This window comes from Meleagris gallopavo, chromosome 6, assembly GCF_905368555.1.
Source record: "Meleagris gallopavo chromosome 6, MGAL_WU_HG_1.1, whole genome shotgun sequence".
NCBI lineage: Eukaryota > Metazoa > Chordata > Aves > Galliformes > Phasianidae > Meleagris > Meleagris gallopavo.
Genome location: NC_139409.1, coordinates 5,575,436 through 5,600,368, shown reverse-complemented (window position 1 = coordinate 5,600,368; position 24,933 = coordinate 5,575,436). Strand labels below are relative to the sequence as shown.

At 42.4% G+C, this 24,933-nt stretch overlaps 1 protein-coding gene across 4 annotated transcripts in view; it reads right to left on the bottom strand.

The window, feature by feature from the left end:
• LOC100543777 (sodium channel protein type 5 subunit alpha-like) overlaps nt 1-24,933 on the bottom strand; it is a 202,847-nt gene that overhangs the window by 51,402 nt on the left and 126,512 nt on the right. For all 4 annotated transcript variants that reach the window (XM_085226971.1, XM_085226970.1, XM_085226972.1 and 1 more), the window contains one exon: nt 13,517-13,987. In XM_085226971.1, coding sequence (XP_085083097.1) covers nt 13,517-13,987 — 471 coding nt within the window. The remainder of the gene's footprint in view (nt 1-13,516; nt 13,988-24,933) is intronic.

Genomic DNA, 24,933 nt, shown 5'->3' with positions numbered 1-24,933 from the left:
AGCTCAGCCGAGGGCTGCAGGGTGTGCTCTGAGGTCAGCGACCAGAGGTGATATTTGGCATCATGGCTGGAGGAAGGTGCAAGCACAACGCCAAGTGCCACACCACCGCTCTGCTCCAAATGGCATGGGAAAACAAGCTAGAGATTCACAGGAGAAAGCTAAAGATATCCAAAAGTAGAGATGAAAACCTGCGGGTGGACATGTAAATGTGTGCAGTGCCTATTCAGGAAAACACTTTGCACCCTCTGATGTCAACGGGACTTAACCACAGGTTGGAAGGAGAGCGCATCCCTAAATACTTCACTAAAAAGGGATGCACTGTGGAATCAGAGCAATAATTTTTTGTCTGCAAACACATCCGAGCAGACCCAGTGCTTGGCAGCAGAAGCAGCACCACTAAACTCAGCCATATTGTCCTGGGGCGATGATTACTGCTGCTGTGCTCTCTCCAAGTGCTGCCAGGACTAATGGCAGAGCAGAGCACGTTTGCACGGTTGGCTCCTACATCTGGAGGCCCAGGTTCACCGCTGGTGTAAATCAGTTCAGCTTCATTGATTCACCTGTGATAGGGATTTCTCTGAGAACTCCACTGCTCTATGCAGCACTGCCATCGTTCATGCCATTGCTAATGCTGCTACTGAATTATTAATAAAACTCAAGCTGATTTCGAAGGGCTGTGCTGAATTGCTTACAGAAGGACTTCCATGCTGAGAAAAAAATTACAAGCATAACAGGATTTCAACAGTAATTATTTAAACATATTTATCTTTTTCTCGTCCACCTTTTTTTTCCCTTTGGCTTGAGTGGCATTCAGTGTTATTAATGTATTAAGCAAGCTTCTCCTCCCCAGGGAGCAGCAGCCTACCTGCTTTCGTTCTAAAGCCACATCACCACAGAAAGTCCCTCAAGAGGAACCAACAGCAGAAAAACACTTTATTCCAAATATAACCATCTGAGAGAACAGATGACACAAAGGAAGCAGTTGGTTAAGCAAATTGCTCTCCGTATAAATACCTTCGGACTGTCAGGTTTGTACCAATCCTTTCAAATGTCTTTCTGTGTTTCTAGTAAATTAATTCAAAATCAAATTACTTGTTTCCTGCTTCAGAAGGCATGTGGTCTAAAATATATTCTAACTTTAATAAATTAAATTATGCACATCCAAGCCTGTACCTTCTGCATGAGAATGCATTACATGCAATTTCTACCACAGAATCATAGAACTATAGAATCATATCATGGAGCCACAGAACCAAGTCTTCTAGGCACAGTTTATCACTGATTTTCATAATCTGTAATCACTGAATCCCTGACAAAAAGTAACACTTTTTAAAGAGCATCTCTGGAAATACTCTGTTATTCAGGGGGGAACACAGAATCATAGAACCATTAAGGTTGGAAAAGATCGCTAGGATCATCCAGTACAACCATCAATCCATCACCACCATGACCACTCAGTGCCACAAAATGCTAACATGGAAAGCAAGTATACTCGAGTAAGGCACTAAGCCATAGAAAGTTGTGTGTTTTTTTTTTTTTTTTTTAAATGCAATGTGCATACAACTTAGTACCAAGTAATCTTAATGGCAGGGTATCAGTTATAGCACTAAAACAACAGAAACAATTGTTTCATGTTGAAAGCGCAATGCAATCTGGGGTGACATCTCAAGTTCACTTATGCAGAAAGGTTGTGCACTCAGATTCATTAGAAACGAAGGCATAGATGAGAACAGACTGTGTAACTCAGTTGATCTGACAAATATCCAAGCTGTTAAGCAAATTATTGCACTGAATAACTAAGCTAGTGTCAAATGAAAAGCTTATACTGTTGCTCTACTGACAAACCTTCTGCATGGCACCAAAACTCAGGAATACTTTCATAGAGACTAAACTCCAGGAACACAGCCCCAGCTACTTCCCAGAAACTGCATTTGTACCAAGCATCTGATGAGTTAATATTAATTAATAGTGATGGAACACATCTTGGCAAATCATCCAACAGGGTTAGCAAATCGACTGGGTTTCTGCAATGGCTGATGCCAACCCTGCTGAGCCACTCCCCTGGGATGGAGTCTCAGTTCCAGCACACAGTGCCTGAGGATCAGCAGGAACCGGGGCAAGGTGTGCTCCTCCTCACACTGGATTATTTGCTTTTGCTCAAATTCCAGATGATTTGCTCTTCTGGAAGCAACAGCAGCAGATTTATCTCCTATAAAGCTCCCCACCATGGGTGGTTTATGTAATTTATTTTTAATTTTTATATCAAGTGCCATGTCGGAAAGGCAATACACATTATGTTAGTATTTACTGATTCAGTTGTTTTCATCATTTACAAAGTATAACTGTTCAGCAGTACGACAACTTTGTGCCCTCAAATAGCTGACTGGAAGCCTGGAATGTACATCAGCTCCTTTAGAGCATCAGACAGAAGTTTGCTCAACCCTGTTCAGATCTGGGCCCTAAAAAGAGGTGTTCAGCCAACACTGTGCCAGGGATTATCACATGGAGGAAGATGGATCATGTCCTGTTGCCCTGCATGCTGCAGATCATTGGCAACAATAGGAAAACAGCAACCAGATTGAAACCAGAATGTAATTTGGATTACATCTCAAGTGTGTGTGTGTACAGACACACATACTTGTTTTGATGGCATAAATAAATACAGAGGCTCCACACCGCATCCTGACTCTGAAAACCATGGATCAGCTAATTGTTTTGGGCTCAAATGGGGATTAGTGCAAATGCCAACCCCTTGGAAAGAAGACTTGCTGTTGGCAAAGCAAGATAAATACCTGTCATCGGTGTGGATTTGCTTTATTCCTTACCCATGGAAACAGCACTTTTTCCATCCTGTGCAAACAAATTTAGAAAGATGATCCCCAGGCTTTCCTCTTTGATGGGGATCAGCTCAGATGGATTCTCCTGATACTTCACTCACTGCCTGCGTTATGACCCTGGCTTGGAGCATTTGTCTCCTGATTCCCTGGCTGTGGTTGCCGTGGGAAGGATGTGCAGGAAGTGTTCTCTCCTATGCAGGTGGGGATGTACAAAAGTAGCTGGCTCACTGCTGAGCTAGCAAGCACATACAAAGGATGTGGCAGGATTAAATTGTAACATATTTCATGAGATTGGTGCTGGATGGGACAATGCAAATGCAAACTGCCCTTTACTCTGCCGTGGAACATGGGAGAGCATTAGTCCTATTGTCTTCTCAGCACCCCACCAAGCTCACAGAATCACACAATCATTTAGGTTGGAAAAGACCTCTAAGATCAGCTAGATCATCCAACCCATCACCACCACACCCACTAAACATGTCCCTGTGCCTTCCTACAGATCTTTTTCAGTCACTGCCCATTGCACAAAGCATCATCAGGAGTGGAGGATGCTGGCGACAGAAGCATCACTGCCTTAGCCATTTTTAGGTAACAGTATGACTCTGAGCCTCCTCAAGAAATGCTACTGAATAGAGCAGCAATTAGTCCTTCAATAGCCAACAACATATTTTATGGAATCAAGGAATCACAGAATTGCTTGAATTGGAAGGGACCCTTAAAAGTCATTTCATCCAACTCCCCTGCAATGAACAGGGAAAACACAGCTCCATCAGATGCTTAGTGCCCCATTCAGCCTGACGTTGAGTGTCTCCAAGTACAAAGCATCCACCAGCTCTCTGGGCAACCTGTGCCGGTGCCTCACCATCCTTACTGCAAAGAATCCAGACTAAATCTCTCCTGTTTTACTTTGAAATCTTTTCCCCTTGTCCTATCACAACAGACCTGTTAAAGAGTCAGTAACCTGCAGAGCTTCCTATAGTCAGCTCTGGGATATGAAAACTGTAACAAGAACCTGAGAAGCTATTCACGTACAGCAAATCCAGCTCAGTGGCAGAACAATGCAGTTACCAGAGGACTGTATACTCCGGCAAGTAACTGTTGATGTTTATGTTCCTCCTTGCAGACAGTTATGGATTTCCCAAAATTACGGTGCCTGGAAGCTACTGGCATCCTTTCTGGGCAACAGTTTGCATCCAGTAACTGGCATCCTTCCTGTGCGGAGAAGCCAAGAAGTAAACGATCGTGAAAACTGAACTGTTTATATCCTACCTCTGCTCAAGGGGAGAAGCAAGCAGACTGCAGTGCTGCCGAAATACAGCAAGTGTGCCATACCACCCAGCAGCACCTGTTTCCTATGTGAAGTTAACAGGAGGCTGCAGTCGGCAGAGGCTGACAGCCTGTGGATATGCTGAATTCACTCTTTCTGAATAGCCTTCAACAGTCTGGCTACAACGGGAGGGAAATAAATAGGCTTGACATAGGGAAACAAATGGTGGGTTCTAGTGACCATCATTTATGATCCTGGTTCACCCCTCACAAATAAATGTAAATTCTTGTAGTACCAACAAAACCAAAGAATTTATCTTTCTGTGTGCTCAGCATGTGAAGAAATGTCACCAAATACATCAGGAAAATCCTCTTGTTTCCGTAATATGAGGTGGGAAAATTAATACCATTAGCAGACGATGGCATCTGTGATGTTTTTAAGGTGTGAGAGTCATAGGATTTTTTGAGTTGGAAGGGACCCTTTAAGTCTACCTAGTCCAACCCCCTTGCAATGAACAGGGACTCCCACAGCTCCATCAGGTGCTCAGAGCCCCATTCCCTGACCTTGTGTGTCTCCAGGGATGGGGCACCCACCACATCTCTGGGCAACTTGTGATAGTGTCTCACCACCCTTAGCATAAAAAACCTTTTCCCTATATCTAGTCTAAATCTCCCTTTTTTTAGTTTGAAACCATTTTCCCTTGTCCTATCACAACAGAACCTGCTAACAAGTCTGTCCCTTCCTTACAGCCCCTTTAGATGATGGAAGTCCGCTCTATGGTCTCCTTGGATCCTTCTCCAGGACAAAACAGATCCTTCTAAGATTCATCCAGAACATTTTAAGTGTTTGAACTCCAGCTCTGGAGAAGCAGGGCACATTCTACCTACCAGCGTGGTCCTTGCTGGCCCGAGATCTTTTCCCACACTGGGCAGCACGCTGCCCATAATAAAGCATTGATTCATTAGTCCAAAGGTTCAGTCTTAAAATTAGCTTAAGTGGGAGAAGTTGGCAAAAAGATGGACTGCCAAAGTTAATTTAGCTTGTTATCAATTCAGTAGTCTTAAATAAGCAGTGAAAGTGCTTCATAAGTGTTCATTGTTCAGAGTTCAAGCTAATACCCTCTGCTAAATTGCATTTTGAAGTTTAATCACACTCTACTCTATGTTTCTTTTGGTAATTGGGATCTCTCCTCAGCATAATACGAAGAACTCAAACTAATGGGCTCCTCTGATGGAAGCTTAAATTTGGAAGTTTGCCTCAAAGCACAGCATGCTTTGAGAGGGTGCCTGAAACACCCCGGTCCTTTCTCCCTAACAAGGCGATAATGTTTTCATCATTAAGGAAGCCTCATCTTAATCCAGTCAATAGTGAAAGAAAAACAGTCATTCTTATAGATGCCACTATTTCCAATTCTGTTCTTCTGGACCATCTTTAAGCAAAGTGATTTCAAGCTCTCCCCCCCCCCCCAGCCTCATGCACACACACACACGCTCACTGTCTCCCCTGGCACAAAAACTGTCTGCTGTTCATTTTGTCCAAAATGCTAAATGTTAGCATTTTCCTTACCAAAGGCAGAAACAGCAAGAAATGCTCATTTCTGGGCAGAGCATCGCTCCGGGGAGGGACAGGGATCCTGGGAAATGGCACCCAGTAGGCTGTGACTGACGCGTGGTCCCCAGTCTGGGCTCGTGGCCAAATGCATGTTGACAAGTCTGCTACGCCTGATATCAGCTCGCTCGATGCCAGGCTTTGCTTTTTTATTTTCCTCTTTCTTTCCTCCATCAGCTCCCTGTGTTTCCCGGAACCTCAGGCACTGTGCTGCAGACAAATGTATATCCCGAGCACCGTGCATGCTGGCTGAGCTTCCTAAAACCTTTATGGACACCATTACTGCTATCTTCACGTCAGCAGAGATCTGACATCGAGCCTTGCTCTGCCCTGTCAGACTGAAACAAAGTAGATACAGATGCCATTCTATGCATAAAAACAAAGTGATGCTTTATATCTGTGATTTACGGCTTGTTGGTTGGTTGGTTTGTTTGTTTTCCTAATGGGTTTGCTGCTATTCTTCCTAAGGTGGTAAACACAGAACTATTCTATTTATTTTATGCTAAAAACCCCTAAATTGAGTTTTCAAGGAATGCAAAGCAAAACATGAAGTTTAAAAAAAGAGAAAGCCAGTGAAATGGTGCAACTAATAACTGAAAAAACCCTGCTGTCTCACTTGATGATCAGAAAAACACTGTCCCAAATAAAGCTGAGAAGCAGACCACTGCAAGATTTACTGTGTGCACACTCTCCTCCTAGTACAAACTGGGGAGTCATCAACTGACTTCGAAGGTATTTCATCCAGCAGCACTAAAAGGGAATTTGTCCCACGGATTGGAACTGCAAACAGTCCGAATATAAACACTGTTTGAAAGGGCAGTACAGTTCCATATAATAAAGTACATTTCCTGCAGTAAAAGGCTGGAATTTATGCACCCTGTCAAATAAATGCATGACTTCATCTTTGATTTGTAGATGTTAGAATTACTAGGAGAGTAAAACATCGCCATAAATACTTCTGTATCAAAATCTTTACACGCTGGCATTTTTAGGGCAATTATCGATAATTTCAGCCACACTGATGTCAACCTGGAATAATTCAAGTAACTGTTACAGAATCACACCTGCTTTAGTAACAGGTCCATAATGGACAGAAATGGTACAGTTCAAAATCCACTGACTGCAAAAGAAACAGATGTTGGTCCAGATGTGCATAGTGAACTCTCTGTTACCTGAGACATTCAATTCTTTCCTCCATCTCACAAATGATGTATCACGGCTAAAATAAACTTGCAAGCTCTGTGCAGGAATTATTGCTTGAAGTCCTTGACTCTGTGTTATGAGAAAGCTAAAACTTGATGATCCCAATGGTCCCCACTGACCTCGAAATTATTAATCTCTTACTGGTAGAAACATGGAAAAAAGCCATCAGAAACTGCTTCACCTTGTCAAATGAAATTGAATTAAGTCAGTAATGCTGAAAAAATTATGGGGAAGAAGAGAGGAAAAGCTCAGGGTTCAGGGCAACATGGGAGCTGTACCACTGAATAGAGACTGTGGTCACAGACAGCTCTGTCACTGACATGTATGGAGGCAGATATTTATCAAAAGCCTGGCAAACTGATTTTCTAGGGAGGTGAATTTGGTAAAGCCCAAACAAAGATGCAAAGGAGAGAAGAATTGCCAACTGATAAAAAACATCAACATGACTGAGAAAGCAGGGAGTTTTGTGGAGCGATGAATATTCATTGGGCAGTGTGCATCCCTTCGGTTTCTCTGTGCAGATGCAGGCTCAGTCCTCTTGGAAATCATAAGAAATATGCTGCTGTGCCATTGAAGGGTCTTGGGGGAAAAGGGGCCTACAGGAAAGATGGAGAGAGACCCCTTACTGGAGAGTGTAGTGATAGGACAAGGGGTAATGGCTTGAAACTAAATGAAGATAGGTTTAGAATAAATGTTGGGAACATATACTTCACTGGGAAGGTGGTGAGATGCTGGCACAAGAGAAGCTGTGGGTGTCCCATCCCTGGAGGTACTCAAGGCCAGGTTGGGGCCCTGGGCAACCTGGTCTGGTGGGAGATGTCCCTGCCCATGTCAGGGGTTGCAACTAGATGGGCTTTAATGTCCCTGCCAACCCAAACCACTCTGTGATTCTGTGATTCTAAAATTCTAAGAGCACATGGAGGAAGAGCAGGTGGGAAACAGGGAAACACTGGGAGGCAATGGAAAAAGCATCCCCTGCCTGCAGTCATACTCCCTGCCAAGTCCTGGGAAGGTGAGGCTGAATAGGCAATAACTTTCTGCCATTTAAGGATTTCCACACCCACAGAGAAGCCTCAGAAATGGGACGGCACAGAATCTTTGCACACTCAGATGGTACAAACCAGCCGTGGTGGGAGCTGCGATCTGGCTGCTGTGAACCACGTTGTGCGTGCCTGGTGTCGAGGAATGGGTAAGGAGCTGCAACATGCTCCATCCCAGCAGCAGGCAGAGAGCACTTTCCATATGACCCAATTAGCCACTCCATCGGAACAAATCAATAATGGCATTTTCTGGAGACAAGCAGGCAAGTGCTGCTGGCTCGGCACTGCGCTGCATGGGGAAGTACAGAGGTGTTATCTCTGCGGAAAGCAGCATCCATGCCTGGCTTTAAAACTGCAGAGGGGACAAATGTGGCCAAGAGCCAGTAGTTACTGCAGCATCATAGATTTTCTTCTCTGTAGCATGCCACAGATAGATCAAGTCAGCAGTTTGATTAAGGCAACATATGCAGTAATTTAATTTAAGAAACGGGAGGAGGCAGTAACAGCCGTACTGGGCTGACTCAAACAACAAAGTTTAGAGCAATTTTCTGATGTTGTGCGAATGATGTTTGCTGAATGGGGGACCGCATCAATGCAGGAAATAATCCAAACCTTGCAGAAAGACATACATTCACTTAGGGAATAGGGTAATAGAAATAACACTGAGTTCGATGGTGAAAGTGTAGGACACTACTTTGGGAACTGATGTAGGATGTCAGCCCAAAATCACTCATCTGGAACCTCTTCTTAGTCTGTCGTGCTTTTTTGTTTTTTTTTGAACCACAGACTGATGTCTCTGTGATAAAGGCGTACATCTGGGCTATAGCTGTGGGCTAAGCAATAACAAGGCAGGAAGTCTTACTTGTCTAATGTAAATGGCATGGACTCCTCTGATGTCTGAAGCTTTTAATGCAGTTAAACTGCTGGTAAATTCTGGTAGGAACCCCTGTATCAGGCTGATTGTACACCGAATTGTTCCATCACTTTACTGTATCCACAAATCACAGAATCACAGAATACTCCAGGTTGGAAGGGACCCATAAGGATCATTGACTGCAACTCCTGGCTTCACACAGGTTCACCCAAAAATCAGACCATACATCTGAGAAACAGGTCCTTGCTCCTTTAGGGAATGAAAATTGATGTGTGTATGAAAAGATTTTTTATAAGCAATTACAAGAAAATCTATGGAAGCTTAAGAAAGCAATTTCCAAATTTTAATCATCAGGGATGCTAAAATGAGAACCCAAAAGAACCTTGAGAAGATGCAATCAGAGAGCTGCTGTGGTTGCTGCTGAGCTTCTGGGAGCTATTCACCTGCTAGGACAACCCATATTTCATAGAATCACAGAATCCTAAAGGTTAAAAAAGGCCTCTGAGATCATGTAGTCCAACCACTAAACCCACCCCACCATGCCTACTGGCCATGTCCCTCAGTGCCACATCTCTCCATGGCTCTGGAACACCTCCAGGGATGGTAACCCCACCACATCCCTGGGCAGCCTGTGCACTCAGTGCATTGCCATTCTTTCAGAGTTTTTCCTAATATTCAACCTGAACCTCCTCTGGCACAACTTAAGGCTATTACCTCTCCTCCTATTTAGAATTACATATCTCAAAGAAAGTGGAAAAATGAAAGACCATTTTCATGTAATAGAAGGCAATCTGGACACCAACTGTGTCCAAAGCACGAGTGGGACAAGGAGTGGAGATGGATAAAGCACTAAACAAAAAAGTTGCAGTGATTGGCACGAACACATGTGCCACACCAGGAAGACTAATAAAGCAAGTTCAAGGCGATCCTTCCTCAGTCTCACCCTCTTCTGCCAGCTTCTTGCACCTGCGCTGACTGCTATTGCTCATCTTTTCTTTCTGATCCTGTCACCATGCGTGGGCTGCAGGCATGTGTCTCCAGGCTCTGTGAGAAGGCAGAGCATCTCGCTTACATCTCAGCAATCAAAGGAGATTTAGAAGCTATCAGGTGGGCTTGCTCCTTCAGAGCCCTCTCGATGACAGTGCCACACAAGTGCAGCTTTCAGGATGACGGCTGCTGCTGGTGTAAGCTTTGATAATAGAAATGGCAGCTGAAATTTAAACTGAGACATTTCTAAGGGTTTCTCGTCATCTGAAATTTTAAACTGCTGTGTGTAACACTGTAAGGCACATTTCTCTTAGCCAGGATGGCTTACTTTAGAGAAGTTTTGTGAATTCCCCAGACAGCCCAGCACTGGTACAGGAGCTGTAAGCTGAACTGATCATAGAATCATGGAATCATACAATCTTAGAATGGCTTAGGTTTTGGAATGGACCTTAAAGATCATTGAGCTCCAGTCTCCCTGCTGTGGGCTGGTTGCCAACCACCATATCAGGCTGTCCAGGGCCCCATCCAACCTGGCCTTGAGCACCTCCAGGGATGTGGCAATCATCACCCTAAGATATCTCATTGGGATATCAGAGTTTTGTGGTTTTGCCTGAGACCAACCTCTCTATAGCTTCTTAGTCATGATGGATGAGTCAGGAGTGACGTGAGCACGCAATGACCAGAATATGGCCCAGGACCTTCAGCTGACAGAGAAAATATGAAGGGCATGTAAGAACTGTGTAGATTCACCTAGCCTTGTGCTTGAGAGGCATGCAGTGCATGTAACCTTCTCTTTATACATTACTTTTTGCCTTCTATCCCATGCAATTGCACCAAAAGTGACATGCATTTGAAGAAAGGCAATATTGCCAAAGGGCTGCCAAATTCCAGGTCAGCCCACAACTATGAAATGAAGCAGGGTACATTTTCTTCTCCCAAGCAGTAAATATAAATGCACATTCTCTTTGTACATGCTAAAATATTTAAATATGTAAAAATATGGATTATAATTAGGGGAAAGTTAGAATAGATTTGAATGTTTAACATACCCTTGGTAGATCTTGTTTCAATTCTGCATGATGTCCTCTACACAAAAAGATACTTCACCATAATTGTGCCCTTTCAGTGTAATCACGTAATTTTTGCTTTTTTTTAATGTTGTTCTTCCTTTGTGAGCTCTAAAAGAAAGAGCTCACAAAGCTCTGAGGTGAGGGCCTCTGCAGAGATGAGGCTCACAGGATTGAGGCTCCCAACAGACAGCAGGAAATTTTAACCCTCTGTGCCCCACAAGGCTGCCCTTGACACAAAGTTTAACACATCAGAACGCCTGCAGCGCGACACCCAAGGAACTGAGGCTTAAACAGCTGTAATCACAGAATCATAGAATCACTTGAGTTGGAAGAGACCTTTAAAGGTCATCTAGTCCAAACCCCCTACAATGAACAGGAACATCAACAACTCAATCAGGTTGCTCAAAGCCCAGTCCAAATAATTTATTCTGTGGGAATATATGTGTTGATCAAGGGGATTTTTCATTGGGTAAGAGATCTTTGGAATGGGCATCACCATAAATGACAATTCTTTGAATGACTCAGGATATGCTTTCTCATAGCCCTTCTTCATATTGAGACACTTACAGCTGTGCAACTTTATTAGTGTTTTGTAGGAATGCAAATGCAAAGCTCATCATGCAATTATCTTGCCCACTGCTGAGTTTCCTCCTATTTTTATTTATTTATCGTGCCAATGTATTTTGAGCCTTTGAGTTGGAATTCTCTCACATGCAGACATTTTCGCCTTTAGGAATTTGACAAAAGTGAGTTCTGGATATCTGAACGCGCTTCGTGTTGGAACCATTTCAGCAGTAGACCATTAATGCCTGTGCTCAAAGGCTGACCATCTATTTGGGTCTTTGCAGTGGGGAACAGCAATGACCTACGGCTGCTGCTTATCAAAGCCTACAAAACACTAATGAGAAAGCCATTCAGTGTACTTCTCAACTCCTTTCCTTCAATTTCCATGCTTCCTGCTACTGTTTGCTAGCCACTGTGAACAGTGCTTTTTATCCTGAGGAAGGGAAAATACAGTTCTGAAACATACACATGTACATACGCATACACAAATGCACTTCCAGGCCTCCTGGGCACTCGTGCAAAGTTTTAACAAAGTTTTACTCTGCACTGTGAAGGAAGAAGCTAAGAAATTTTAAGACTGTGATCCTTTGTCATGCGTAGTGGTTGTAGCAGAAAGGTGAGCATAAAAAATTCCCCCCCAAAAAAGAAAAAGTGTCCTGAATTAAACTTATTTATACATTATTACACATTTATACTGCTTAGTATTGGCAGGTTGTCTCATACTAAGGCATTCTACTATATTCAAACCTCAGTTTTCAAGTTACTCTGCTTGTAAGTTTAACGTACGCAAGGTTGGGAGTAGCAAAAGTCTTCAGAGAGAAAACAGATATTATCCCTAGTCAGCCTTATGCCCAAAATGTTTTCACATATTCCTGTTTTATGTTCAACTAAAAGAGGGAAGCGATGGACAGGACCTCTATAGAGCTTTATCACTGAGCACACAATTGCCCCACAAAAAGCCCAAACAACATAGCAACTATGCCTCCAACACAGACCATTTCCAGAAGTATATTCTTTAAAATGAGATGAACTATTCCCTAAAAGTGTTTGCCAAAATTTCTCACCTCTTTTCTTGCAATCTAGACATCTGTTCAGACAGTGGGGCAATTCTCTGACCCTTTGCCCTTCCAGCTCCCCATGGGCTGGCCAATGCCTAAGACCAGCCAGCGAGCAGAAGCACTGAAAAGACTTCCACAATGAAAACTGATGGTTAACAGCTAATTTGTGTCTGCCTCCCTTGCACTGAGTATTCCTTAGGGACTTTTTTTAGGACAGCCCTTCTCTAAGGACTCTTTTTCTTCAGATCTTGCTTTTACTCAACTAGGAAATCGAGGATTCCTCCTGACAACTCAATCCACTGGCATTAGAGGATGCTGGATCAAGGCTGAAGGGAATGGAAAACATTAACTAGATTAGGTACATGGAGCAAGAGCAGCAGTTGTTAAGAAAGGAAATAAAGATGTTCCCCATTTTTCACCAACAATTCAAAGCACACGGAATTTTTCAGCCATTACTACTGAGTGCCCTTGGGAATAATACAATCTGAAATGCCACAGCAAAGAATAGGCAAATAACTCTTTTTCCTGCCTAAATGCATACAGTTACATATCTTCTCACTCTCTCTGTCACACTGTCACATCAGCAGCTACCTAGTTTTATTTAAGAGAACTATCCACCCATCCTGTTACACAAATTTAACCAAGCTATTCCCTGGTAAAGCACACTGAGAAAATTCCCTATCACAGACAACTTAAGACTCATTCTGTACCATTCCCATGATTCAGTTGAAAGGAAAAACAGGCTCCTGTGTGAGAAATGGTTTAATTGCTCTTGTTAGAAGAATTAGCCTAGACAAGCACAAAGAACACAAAGAAAGGGAATGTCTCTTTTTGGAGACCGACTTTTGCTCTTGGATATGCAGGTGTAACTTATTCTGAAGTTACTAACATATCAAAGGCAGGATAAGGCCATTACACATCTGCATCATGAGCAATGGATCCACAGCAAGGGTAGGAACTAAGGAAATCTTAGTAAGATGTAACTAAAAAAACACTCTCGTTGCCTACCTGCTCCATTTCTGTAAACGTGCTCTGCTCCTCATCTTCCTCCTCAATATCAGACTCTCCCACGGCAATAGGAACGCAAATTGACAGGTCAGGATTGGTCATGAAGTCATCATTGTCTGTAATTCCTAGGTGCTTCTCCATGTTTTTATTCATCCCATCCTCAGTGTGGTTCTCTTTGTGATTCTCCATGTCTTTGCCAAGCTCAGCAGTTGGGTGACTGTTGACACAGTTGTTAAGGGCACCTGTATTCTGGGCAGCAAGTTTCATCATTGCCTTCTTTTCAGCTGTTGTCTTGGGATGCCGGAGGACATTGCAGCAAAAATCCCACGTTGTGTGTTTCACATACTGAAGACCCCTGTTGATCCGAGCAAAGGCAAGCTGCAGGTTGTTCATCTCTCCATCCTCATCTGGTGCCGAAAGGTTGTCAGCACTGAAAGAGCTAAGCAGCAAGGCAAGGAACAGGTTGAGCACCTGAAACAAAGTTAAGAGCAAATCAGTGACCCTGAAAGGTGGAGGGCAAGTGTTTGGTCGTGGACGAGGGAGGGTTTGAGTCTTTTCTGTGCTTCAGTAATATCACCAGCATTTGTGGAATTGCCTCTAATTACAGGTGGTTTCAGTAGAAATAAAGCTCTGCAGACTTCTCCAAAAACATTAATTTCAGGAGGAGAAGTTTGGCACGGGCAATTAAACACATTGATATTCTCTTTCCCTGTCTATTATCCAAAAAGATAAAAAAGGTAAAGCTCAGAAACAGAATACAAGATGAAATTTTCACTGGAAGGTATCTAATGTAAATATTCTCATAACTGGTGGTATCATGAATGTCCTTTCATTGCTAATATTACATGTTGGAGAAAATCGCTAATAGCAACAATTACTGACATCCAGAAAAGTACTGCTTACATGTACAAAAATTATAGGAAGAATGTACTCAGGACTCTTGATTTTTACTCACTGTGAATATTATTATTTCTATATCACAGTGATATAATGGTACACATACGCATAGCACTTCACCCTAATAACATATTTGGAAAATGTTTTAAACATTTTATGTATTTTCATGGATAATCGATTTGAATAGCCTCTTGGCCTTGAAGAAAACCTCTTGCAACTGTGAATTAACACCCAAGAGAACATACAGTTTCAAAACATTTGCCCTGCAGACAAAAAGAAGCCAACACACCCAGAATTAATGTGGCTGAAATTGAAAAAGGCTCATTCTGCAAGCAGGCTTGGTCATGGAAATGACTGAGAGATTTGGATTGGACGTAAGGAAAAAGATTTTTACCATAAGGACAGCGAGCTACAGGTTGCCCAGAGAGGTGGTGGATGTTTTGTCCTTGGAGCCATCCAAGGTCAGGCTGGATGGGGCTCTGAGCACCTGATGGAGCTGTGGGTGTCCCTGTTCATTCCAGAGAAGTTGGACCAGATGGCTTCTAAGGGTCCCTTCTAACTCAAACAATTATACAACTCTATAATCAGTAAAATACCATCTGAAGATATCCACACATGTATGGTAAATTGAACCAGAGACCATAAACTGGCTTCCTCTTGCTCCTGCAACTTCATAACTGCCTACCTCTGCTTGCATTGAATTTCAAGATTAGATACAACTACATGTTTCAGGAACATATTTGATGATTTACAGATCTTCTCACCTTCTAAAGCTTTTTTTTTTTTTTCCCTCCCCTAATAAATACATTTAAATCCAATGAATAAAACCAGTTTCTTCTTGAAGGCCATCCCCAGTAATACATCCTTCTGACTGATTACCAGCTGCTGCACATGGGTCATTATTCCTGCCTATGATCCAAGAGAATGAAGAACAGCTTCCGGACTACATAGGTGAGAAGCTCACACTGGAGAGAGATGTCTACGATGATGGGATGATGCAGAGCTGACTCAAACCAATATCAGCTAAAATATATTCACTCTAAATAACAGGTATCAAACTGCCTGCTATCAACTCAGCTGCTGCCTGAGCAAGGCTGATGGATGCAGTCCGTAGCACTGCAAGGGAGAGTTCAGCATTGCAGCCCTTCTGCTGTTGTAGCAATAAAAGGGATATTTGTGAAGATATTCCTTCTGTGATCTCTTAATGCCACCAGAACTACTTGCAAGTCCCCTGACTTCTCACTATCTTAATATGTTTTATATTGATAAAGTCTGCTAGCCTGCCATATGCAGTATAAAAAGTACTTCTATTTATCTGGCCCTACCAAAAAGGCACAAGCTTTTGCTGTCCCCTTCCAAACCTTTCTTTCAAATACTTGGAATACATGAGCTGGAATTTTGCAGACGAGCCTGGTCTTAATCACTCCAGTGACACTTTATTCGAAGTGTCCTGTCAGGACTGTTTCATAACGTACTCACTGCAATCACTATGATTATAAATGAAAGCAGTCAGTAGCGCTGCAGACGCCCATGTCCATTACAAACTACAGAATAAAGTAATGCCTTTCTGAGCGCAGCCTTGATCAAAAGTAAAGTGAGATTAAAGCTAATTGTTTCTTAGTTGGTCCGTCACATTGGAGTGTTGCTGACAGCTTGTGTGGATCTCCTCTTTATCACCGCCGTTGTTTGGTACAAATCAGGATTTCAACTCATGCCCATTCGGATGTATTGTGAGCAATGTTCTCCAACAGGTCGTTGAGAACCAGAGCACTGGCAATTGGCTACAATGCCAAAAAGAAGGAGCCCATCAACAAATGAGTTACTGGCACAATCGTGTCATCTATTTTCAAGCAAATTTGATAGAGTTATACGAGCTCTCAGAGATAACCAGTTTTCAACAAATATCCTGGAAATGAGCCCTTGGGCAGAGGTAATATCCAGGTCATTAATACAGACACAGCTTAGAACAAGCCATACGTGTATCTTCTCAGCAGCAACTTAGTGAGGTGTGAAGGAGTGTGAAGACAGGAGACTGAGAAACACTGACCTAAAGTCTTCTGCACAGTGTGGTTTCAATTAAGTTACTTTAATAAAGGTGTATATTGATGTTTGAGGCCATCCGAGACGTTCAGAACAAGAGATGACTACACTCCTAAAGCTGCCTCTGTCATCCAAGCAGGGCATGATGGGGTGTTACAGCAGACACCAGGCTAACGATGTTCAAGGACACGAACTGCCTCCAGGCTCCAGAACCAAAGTTAGGTGGTCTAATGGGGCATCTAAGCCCCATTTCAATCAAGAAAGGTTCACAGAATAGTCAACAGAGCCTAACCAAACAGAGGTGACCACACTAGGGGCTGCCTGTATGTAGGTAGACATCTAGTGCCAACTGACCCTAGCATGCCCAAGTCATCCCAGGCAACTTATGCATACAGTAACTTGGGCTGATGTTACATAATTTTAATGAGAGCCTAGCCAGACTGGATACTCGACAGTATCCCCAGTGGTGCCACACAGAACTGAGTCAAGTCACACATCTCCACACACTGTTATGGGAGCTGGAATCCCTTCCTCAAACACAAAAACTCCACACAAGCACCCAAATATTGAAATCTGAATTTCATCGTCTACTTAGTTCTACTGCATGCAGAATAACTTTTTGGAAATGCCTTGCTTTACTTTTCTGTATTTATTTCTAATGTTCAACTACAGTTACGTTAGTCTATTCAGATACACTTGCAGGTATATATAAAATAGGTGGTAACATACTTAGTATTGTTATTTACCATGGATTATCAAGGCAGTGCCATGTGCTTCCCAGAAATGGATCTGACATTTTGCACAAAGAGCTATTTGCACTTCATGCTTTCAGCCAAAAATAAATCTCAAATCACTCCCTCTTTCCCTCATGAGCAGGTAACCTCAGAGGTGTATTGTAGGGTGTTCAAACAGAGTAAACTGCTGCATAAGCATTTTATGTTTACTTATTCCCATTTCACTGTACACCACATTTTCTAGAAAAATACATGCTCAACCCATGACACATCATATTTTCTGTAAAAGGTTACTAATAATATCCAGTCTTCCTGGTTGCTAACGCAATGCTTTCAGTTTAAGTAAAAGCAAACTAAAGACAAATCTAGGTTTCAAAAGCAATGGTAGATTTGCACATCCATCAAGACCCCCTCAAAAAGGGATCTTCTTTCCAGTGACATAAAAAATCCAGTCTCTGAAAGCAGGTCACTTTTTTGGTCACTTTGAGGTTAGAAATCAAATGATGCATAGACTCAAAGAAACCCCAAGTCCTTTAGCATAATGATGTTAAGCATTTACCCTAATGGCAATAAATAGGTCATGCTTTCATGGGCACTTTTAATGCCTTTCCAATGCTAGGGGCTCTGGTTATGCAGGATCAAATTCATCCAGCCTAATGTTGGGTACTTCCCTGAGAAGTACCTCTGGAGCAGTTTTCATAGCATCATAAAATCATGAAGGTTGGAAAAGACCTCTAAGATCATCCAGTCCAACTGCCAACCCATCCCCACCAATGACCACATCCCTCAGTGCTACATCTCCACGGTTCTTCAACACCTCCAGGGATGGTGACCTGACCAACACAGCTTAATTTCAGGTGACACCTTCTGATCTAAACCCTCTTTAAAAACATCTGTATGCAAAGCCTGATGCCAGAGCAAAAGTGTGTGACTACTGCCTCATTTTTCTTCCTTTCTTATATTTACCTTGACTTGGCAAAAACGGAAGGCTGTAAATCTTTATGTATTTAACCTTCCATGTACCATTCAGTCAAACAATGTGCAGCCCCTGCAATCCCCTGTGCTCCTGTGTATTGATTCAGCAATGCATTCACTGCCCTGCATTCTGACTGGGATCCCTGAGACACAGAGCATTTGGCACCTTGCTCAGCGCAGCACTGAATACAGGCTAAAATATCACTGCTAAGTCTAAGGCCACTTTCCAGATTTAAAATTATTCTGTTTTTCATTAAACTAGGATCAAGAACAATGTTGCACCTGCACAAACCTAATGGTAGGGTTAAACCAAGGCCTTCAAGCTGATGGTCTTCTTTGATTGCAGTTTATCTGATAGGAGCTCACCTCCCTGGCTTCTCCTGTAATGAGATCTTCCCTGATGCACACTGCCAACAAAACGAGGCAGCTTCATTTTCAAACCTCAGTCCTTTTCTGTGCATGAGGCTTAATCAAACTTTTACACTGTGCAGCAACTGCAGACAGATATTCTCATCTGCCTGGGTCACACTGAACAGATCCCAGCAGGCTGAAGCCAGAGATGGTACCTTTGCAGTGGAGGAGATTCACAAATCAGAGTAATCCAGGAACTGCTCTCAAGAGCAATTCTTAGAATCATAAAACCATTGTGGTTGGAAAAGACACTAAAATATCTAGTCCAACTGTCAACCCATCGCCACCATGCCCACCATATCTTCTTTCTTTGTAACTGAAGATGTGTATTGTCTTTTGCAAAGCAAGAGATGGAGGATAGGGAGGACAGCTGAGGGCGGCTATAAGAACTGATATCACCTGAGGGTGCTTCCATGTGGAAGAAAAAATAGATAAGCATTTTCTTCTATGTCAACAGGGTCCACAGCAGAAAACACGCTGAAACAGTGAATTCTGTCATTAAAAAAAGCAACAACAACAACAACAAGAAACAAAAGAACATTTAAAACAAATTGTATCCCTGGGGCAGCATATTGTCACTGCTGTCACTCAGCTGTATGGATATGCCTTATTAGAGCAGCATGGTGAGGTACCCAATGGGATCGTGACTACTCACCTGGTACATCTTCTGGATACAACAGGACCTGTACACTTCAACCTACCCAAAACCACTTCTCCAGCAGTGTATATTGGCACAAATCAGCAGGAAGAGCTGCAGACATTTTGTGACCAATATGAAAAACTGATTTCCTTCCTTCCTATTTCCTGATGGCAGTGGACATTTCCACTGCTCTTTCATCAGTACAGGAAGGGAAGATGCTGTTCTCCCTTTGGAGATCTTAGCAAGCCTTGTACAATATTGTACTTTGTAGCAATTACTTTTTGTTCACCATAGTAAAATCCAAGAAGATGCAAAAGAAAATTGCTCATAAAGAGCCTTTTTCTGCATCAAGAAAGTATGAGACCTAAGCTTAACCCAGAGACCTACAGCAATAGGTCATCTAGTCCACCTCCATGCTACTGGAGGATTATTTATTTCCGTGGAAGTACATTTTCCAATCTTTTGTACTTTTTCATCCTAGGGCAAAGTTTATCAAAGAAAGAATATATTTGCAAAAAGCAATTTATATGATCAGTTATTTTCTATATTCCGCTTTCTATTATTTCAGCTGTTTGTGCTGGATAAGAAGCTTATATCCTCCCAGACCAGCTTCTCTTTATCCCATATTCAATTCATAATCCTTGGCCTGTGATATCTTAGTTCCTTGTTGTCAAAATGATCATGATACCACAAGTATGGCACGAGGCCCATCTGGCCTGGGACAGGCAGGAGGCAACACTGTTGGAGAAGAATGGATCTCCTTTTTGTTTCTTGCCTAAGATCAGCCAGGAAAATACGTGGAAATGAGGGTATTGATTTCACAGAATCAAGAATCGTAGGATTGTTTGAGTTGGAAGGGACCCTTAAAGGTCATTTAGAATCATCTGGTTCAACTACCCAGCAACGAACAAGGACGCTTATAGCCTGTAGTCAGTTATTGCCTGTCAAAGGCTTACAGGCAAGTTGCTTCTAGTCCATACTATTAAACAAGCCTGTGCTCAACGTGTCTTGCTGTAAAACTGATGTCTGCACAGGTGAGGTGAAATGAAGGGGCAGAAATGCCTTTGCTCCCCACTGACTGTGAAGAATATGAAGAGTGGCTGACATGGGAGTAGCTACCTGCATGGTGGACTCTAGAAATTGGGTGAGATGAATGGCTTCCCTCAGCTCATCACCATTTTGATGGTATTCACCATGAGGCTAATAAAAGTTTTGCTGACTATCTTCCATTTGGGGTACTGCCATTATACTTCCCTGCAGTGCCAGTGGCCTCTTTTATGCCTAATTGCCTTTTTAAGTGGTATGAGGCAGAGCAGCAATGCTGGATGACAGCTGTGCTCACCCATGCTCAATGGTGTTTGCATGGGTGGAGAGAACGGCCACCCTATTCCTCTTAAGGCTTGAAGGAGTATGTATAATTAATTGGCCAGATTCCTCAGTGCTGTTCTCAACACTTTACATGGGAATAAATCTGCTTGAGTAATGGAAGGGCAGATTAGGCCCATTAATTACACTCCACAGCACCTTTGTGTCACATAAGTTTTTTGAGGTCATTTTAAACTGCCATTAATCCCTCTCTGTTTTCAGGGCAGATATAAAGCCAGGTAGACACAAGGGCATGTTAGACTTGACATCTGAGAGCAGCAACAGGCAAAGGCCACCACGTGAAAACTGCTCTAATTGCAGACATAGTGACCCTCAAGATGGAAATCCTCCTCAAAGTGGGATTCTGAGTTGGGAGGAATTATTTCCTACATTGCCACATGTTTTTAATCTGCTAACCACTCATGTGGGTATAAATCTGCACCAAACCATATCACTCCAAGCACCAGTCAAGAATTAATGAATTAAATCTAGAGGTCTTCTTCACTGACAGACTTCCAGTGTTTTTTGAAGGTAAGCCCCTATTAATCTCAGAAGACAAATCTCTGGAAACTACGTGCCCCTTGATCTGAAAATATTTGCCTCCAAGGCTGATTTGGTAAAGTTGAGCAGAGACAGATAATTTCTCGTCCACTGCTAAAGCTAAAGCATAAAACAAACACATTCCCACAGATTTTTAATCAAATATCACAACAGCACTAGTTTACCAGCAAAGAAAAAGCTCCACCAGGGCTGCTGAGGACTTCTCAAACCAGTCCAGGCAGACAAAAAGTGCTATAGAATAGCCTAGTCACAAACTTCTCCCAGAATGACAACTGGAGTTGGACCTGACAATCATCACGAGTCCTTCCCAACTGAGGATATTCTGTTGTTCTATGATTCTGTGAACTGTGGCCAAGGTGCTAAAGGCTCAACATACCCCCAAAGCCTTAAGGAAGTCAGAGAAAGTTTAATGATTACATGTCACAAGACTACAGCTACTTTTGAGCTAAGGGGAAATGTTTTCAAGCTTAAAGAGGTAGATGTAGGTTAGATATAAGGAAAAAGTCTTCTATGGTGAGGGTGGTGAGGCACTGGAACAGAGATGTGTTGATGCCCCATCCCAGGAGACTTTCAAGGTGAGGATGGCTCAGGCCCTGGGCAACTTGATTTAGCATGCCCCTGTTCATTGCAAGGGAGTTGGACTAAATGAACTTCAAAGGTCCATTCCAACTCCAAGAATTCTGTGATTCTAAGTACAAAGAGAAATGTTCTGCATTGGAAGAATGGAGTTCAACAAAGAGGTAACTCCCATTTAAACATAGCAGAATACATCTGGGGAAAGGTAAGTCATGGAGAACCAAGAAGAGAAAAGCAGAGCTGGCAGCAGAATAATAAACTAAAAAGCCAGTGATACTGGCTACACGAAGGAATGGCTTCCCTGGAGCCAGTCTATTACACTAAAGTAAAAGCAATATGAGGGTAGGCCCAGAGACTAGGAAATTAAATCAGAAAGTCAAGAAATAATAATTATTAGCTTCTTTTATTTAAACAAGGAAGGGAGCAATTTATTTTAAAATGTTATTTTCTAGACTGTTCCTCAAGCTTGACATTAAAATTTTGATATTACACTTTCCTATGAAGTGAAGTGTGAAAAAGATGTCTTCTTTCTGGAGATATTCAAAACTCGCCTGGACACATTCCTGTGCAATCTACTGGAGGGAACTGCTTTAGCAGTTGGACTGGATAATCTCCAGAGGTCCCTTCCACCCCCTAAAATTCTGTGATGCTGTGATTTAGTGAATTTGGGGTCTGAGCAGGATCTGACTTTTCATTTTGCAATTGCAGATTCCTGGGAGGGCAAAACAGAGACAGAGTTGCCTCCCAGCCAGGAGAGTTATGATTTTTATTAATCATTTGGCATTCTGGAAACTCCCACCTGCAAATAAGAAAGCAGGGGAGGCTGGTGCCAGCTGCATACCCGTAAGGAAGGCCCCTCTACATCTGCAAATAGGAGTGAGGGCAGAGAGGTGCTGATATGCATGCCTTGTTCTAAAATGTGCATCATTTGCTCTGCCATCACCTCCTCCTGCCTACCAGCAGTGGCCTTGATCCACAGCCTGTCCCCTGCATTTCTCAGTTCTTGCTAAAGCCCCAGGGAACGAGATATCCTTGATCTTTTGCTAGGAAGGGAAGGCGATGTATGTCCTTTCTTCCCAGATAGGATCCCTACGGGATAATGTTCGCTCTGAGCTGTGCTTTGCAGAGAAATATTAAAAACAAACAAACAAACAAAAAAAAGAAAGAAAAAAAGAAAAACATAAATAAAGTACTTTGTGGAGGACTGGCTGCTCGCACTCTTCAGATCAAGTCTGTGTTCTACCACACGATCAAAGCAAACTGTTCTTTCCAGACACAATGACCTCATCCTCAACAAGCTTCTTCTTGTATCAGGAAATACAAAAAGTATTTTGCTGATGTGGAATTTTGAAAGTGATTTTATTTATTAATTGCATTCTGTGCGCCTGGCTGAAATCTCAGCCACTGAGGCCACTCAAAAGCTTTTTTTAATGCAAGATGGACATAAAGCTGGAAAGCAATGAGAAAGCCAACGCTGTGAGTTGGCCATAAGAGCACTTTTAAGAGTTTATGCTCACTGCCAGTCTGCTGAAGAGAAGAGAGGAATGAGAGCTAGGCAGACAGCCTGTTTGGGGAGCTAAAAATTGCATCGGCTGTAGCAAATAAAGACAAGTCAAGGTCTGTTCTGCAGCCCTGAGAGAAGCAGCCACCTCCTGGCCCCATCTGCCTGAGGCAGGACTGCTTTGTGCTGCTGCCCACCAAGGCTGCCCCATGAGCACGTCTGCACCAGCTGGGACAGCAGGCAAGGAATGTGCTAACCAAGACCTGGCCAGTTTATAGATGCAGCCACCTGCCTGGTATTCAAACACAGAGACATGAGTAGGCGTTTAGTCCTTACTGAAGCTCCCAGAAATGAGATGGCATCACAGCTAAATGTGGGATATGAGGTTACAGGAGAGCAGAAGGGACCTGGAAGTCCGCCTGGAAGAAACAGCCATATGAAGGAGTTTGTAGCACAAGGACTAGCTCTTCAGCAGCTGCTACAAATGATGGTGCCTCCATCCCTAAAGACAAATGTAAGGGTGTTTTTCATCTCCACAAAATATTCAGAATGGAAACCAATGTTTTTAACAGTATACTTCAGCCCCAGCCCTAAAATCAAGTAGCATGTACTCATTTTCTGAGAAGATTGGACAATGATCCACTTGCCATGCAGTACTAACTGGAGAAACATACACTGTACATGGAAAAGATCAATTCCAGTCCCTCTTAAATATCATACACTTCCTAAGAAGAGCAAGCCTGTCATGATAACCTGATTGTTTCACATATCACTTCTAACAAGCTGTTTCTAGAGGCAGCTGTTAGAATTAGCTACTCACTGGTGGGGAGAAATAATCAATGTTTTTAGCTGACTATTTTAACAAAAGCGTAAGATGTGATGAGTAATTAATAACGTATAAAATTTGTACCACTTGGTCTATTTTAACATTAAAACCTTGCCCTTGCCTCAGTGCATGCAAGGAGGAACTCTGTTGTCATTACCCTTTCAATGACATCCAGACAACAGTGACATTAATAAAAAGAGACATATTGGGTTCTACCTACCTTTGCACACTCTTGTCCAACTAAATTTGACTCATTGTCTTCTAGGTTTTTAATAACTACTCTGCTATTAGCGTGAACTTAAACACTGACAAAACCCGACTTATGTAATTAGCCAAGCACAGACAGTACAAAAACAGGCAGTATTTTATCCTACTGATTCTTGCTATATAAATATATATACATATTTCAAAATTCAGGTCCTCTTCAATCACCAGATTAATCTATATCTCAGCAGATGTTTCACTAGCATCATCTTCAAACAAACAAAATATACAAAAACGTGAACACTCATAGACATATACGGTGAGTCCAATTATAGAATCATAAAGGTTGTAATAAAATTAAGGAATAATATTAAGGTTGGATAATATTAAAAATATTATTTCAGTGCTTCATGTCATGCAGTCAAGATATTTGACCTGAAATGACAAGTAGCACAAAAAGCATAAAGTTGGTTTCCAAGGGGCAGGCTTTTTGCACACTGCATTAGCATTTTTTTCCCTCTGTATTTCTAATAAATCTCCCATCTGTGAAGGTGAACAGGATATAGTTTCATATTTCCTTATGTACATGCCTGTGGAACAGCACTAGTGTTAAGTGACATTATTGTTCTATGATACATCCCAGTGGCTCATTATTGATCAAGAAGCAATAGCTTAACATTCTACTAA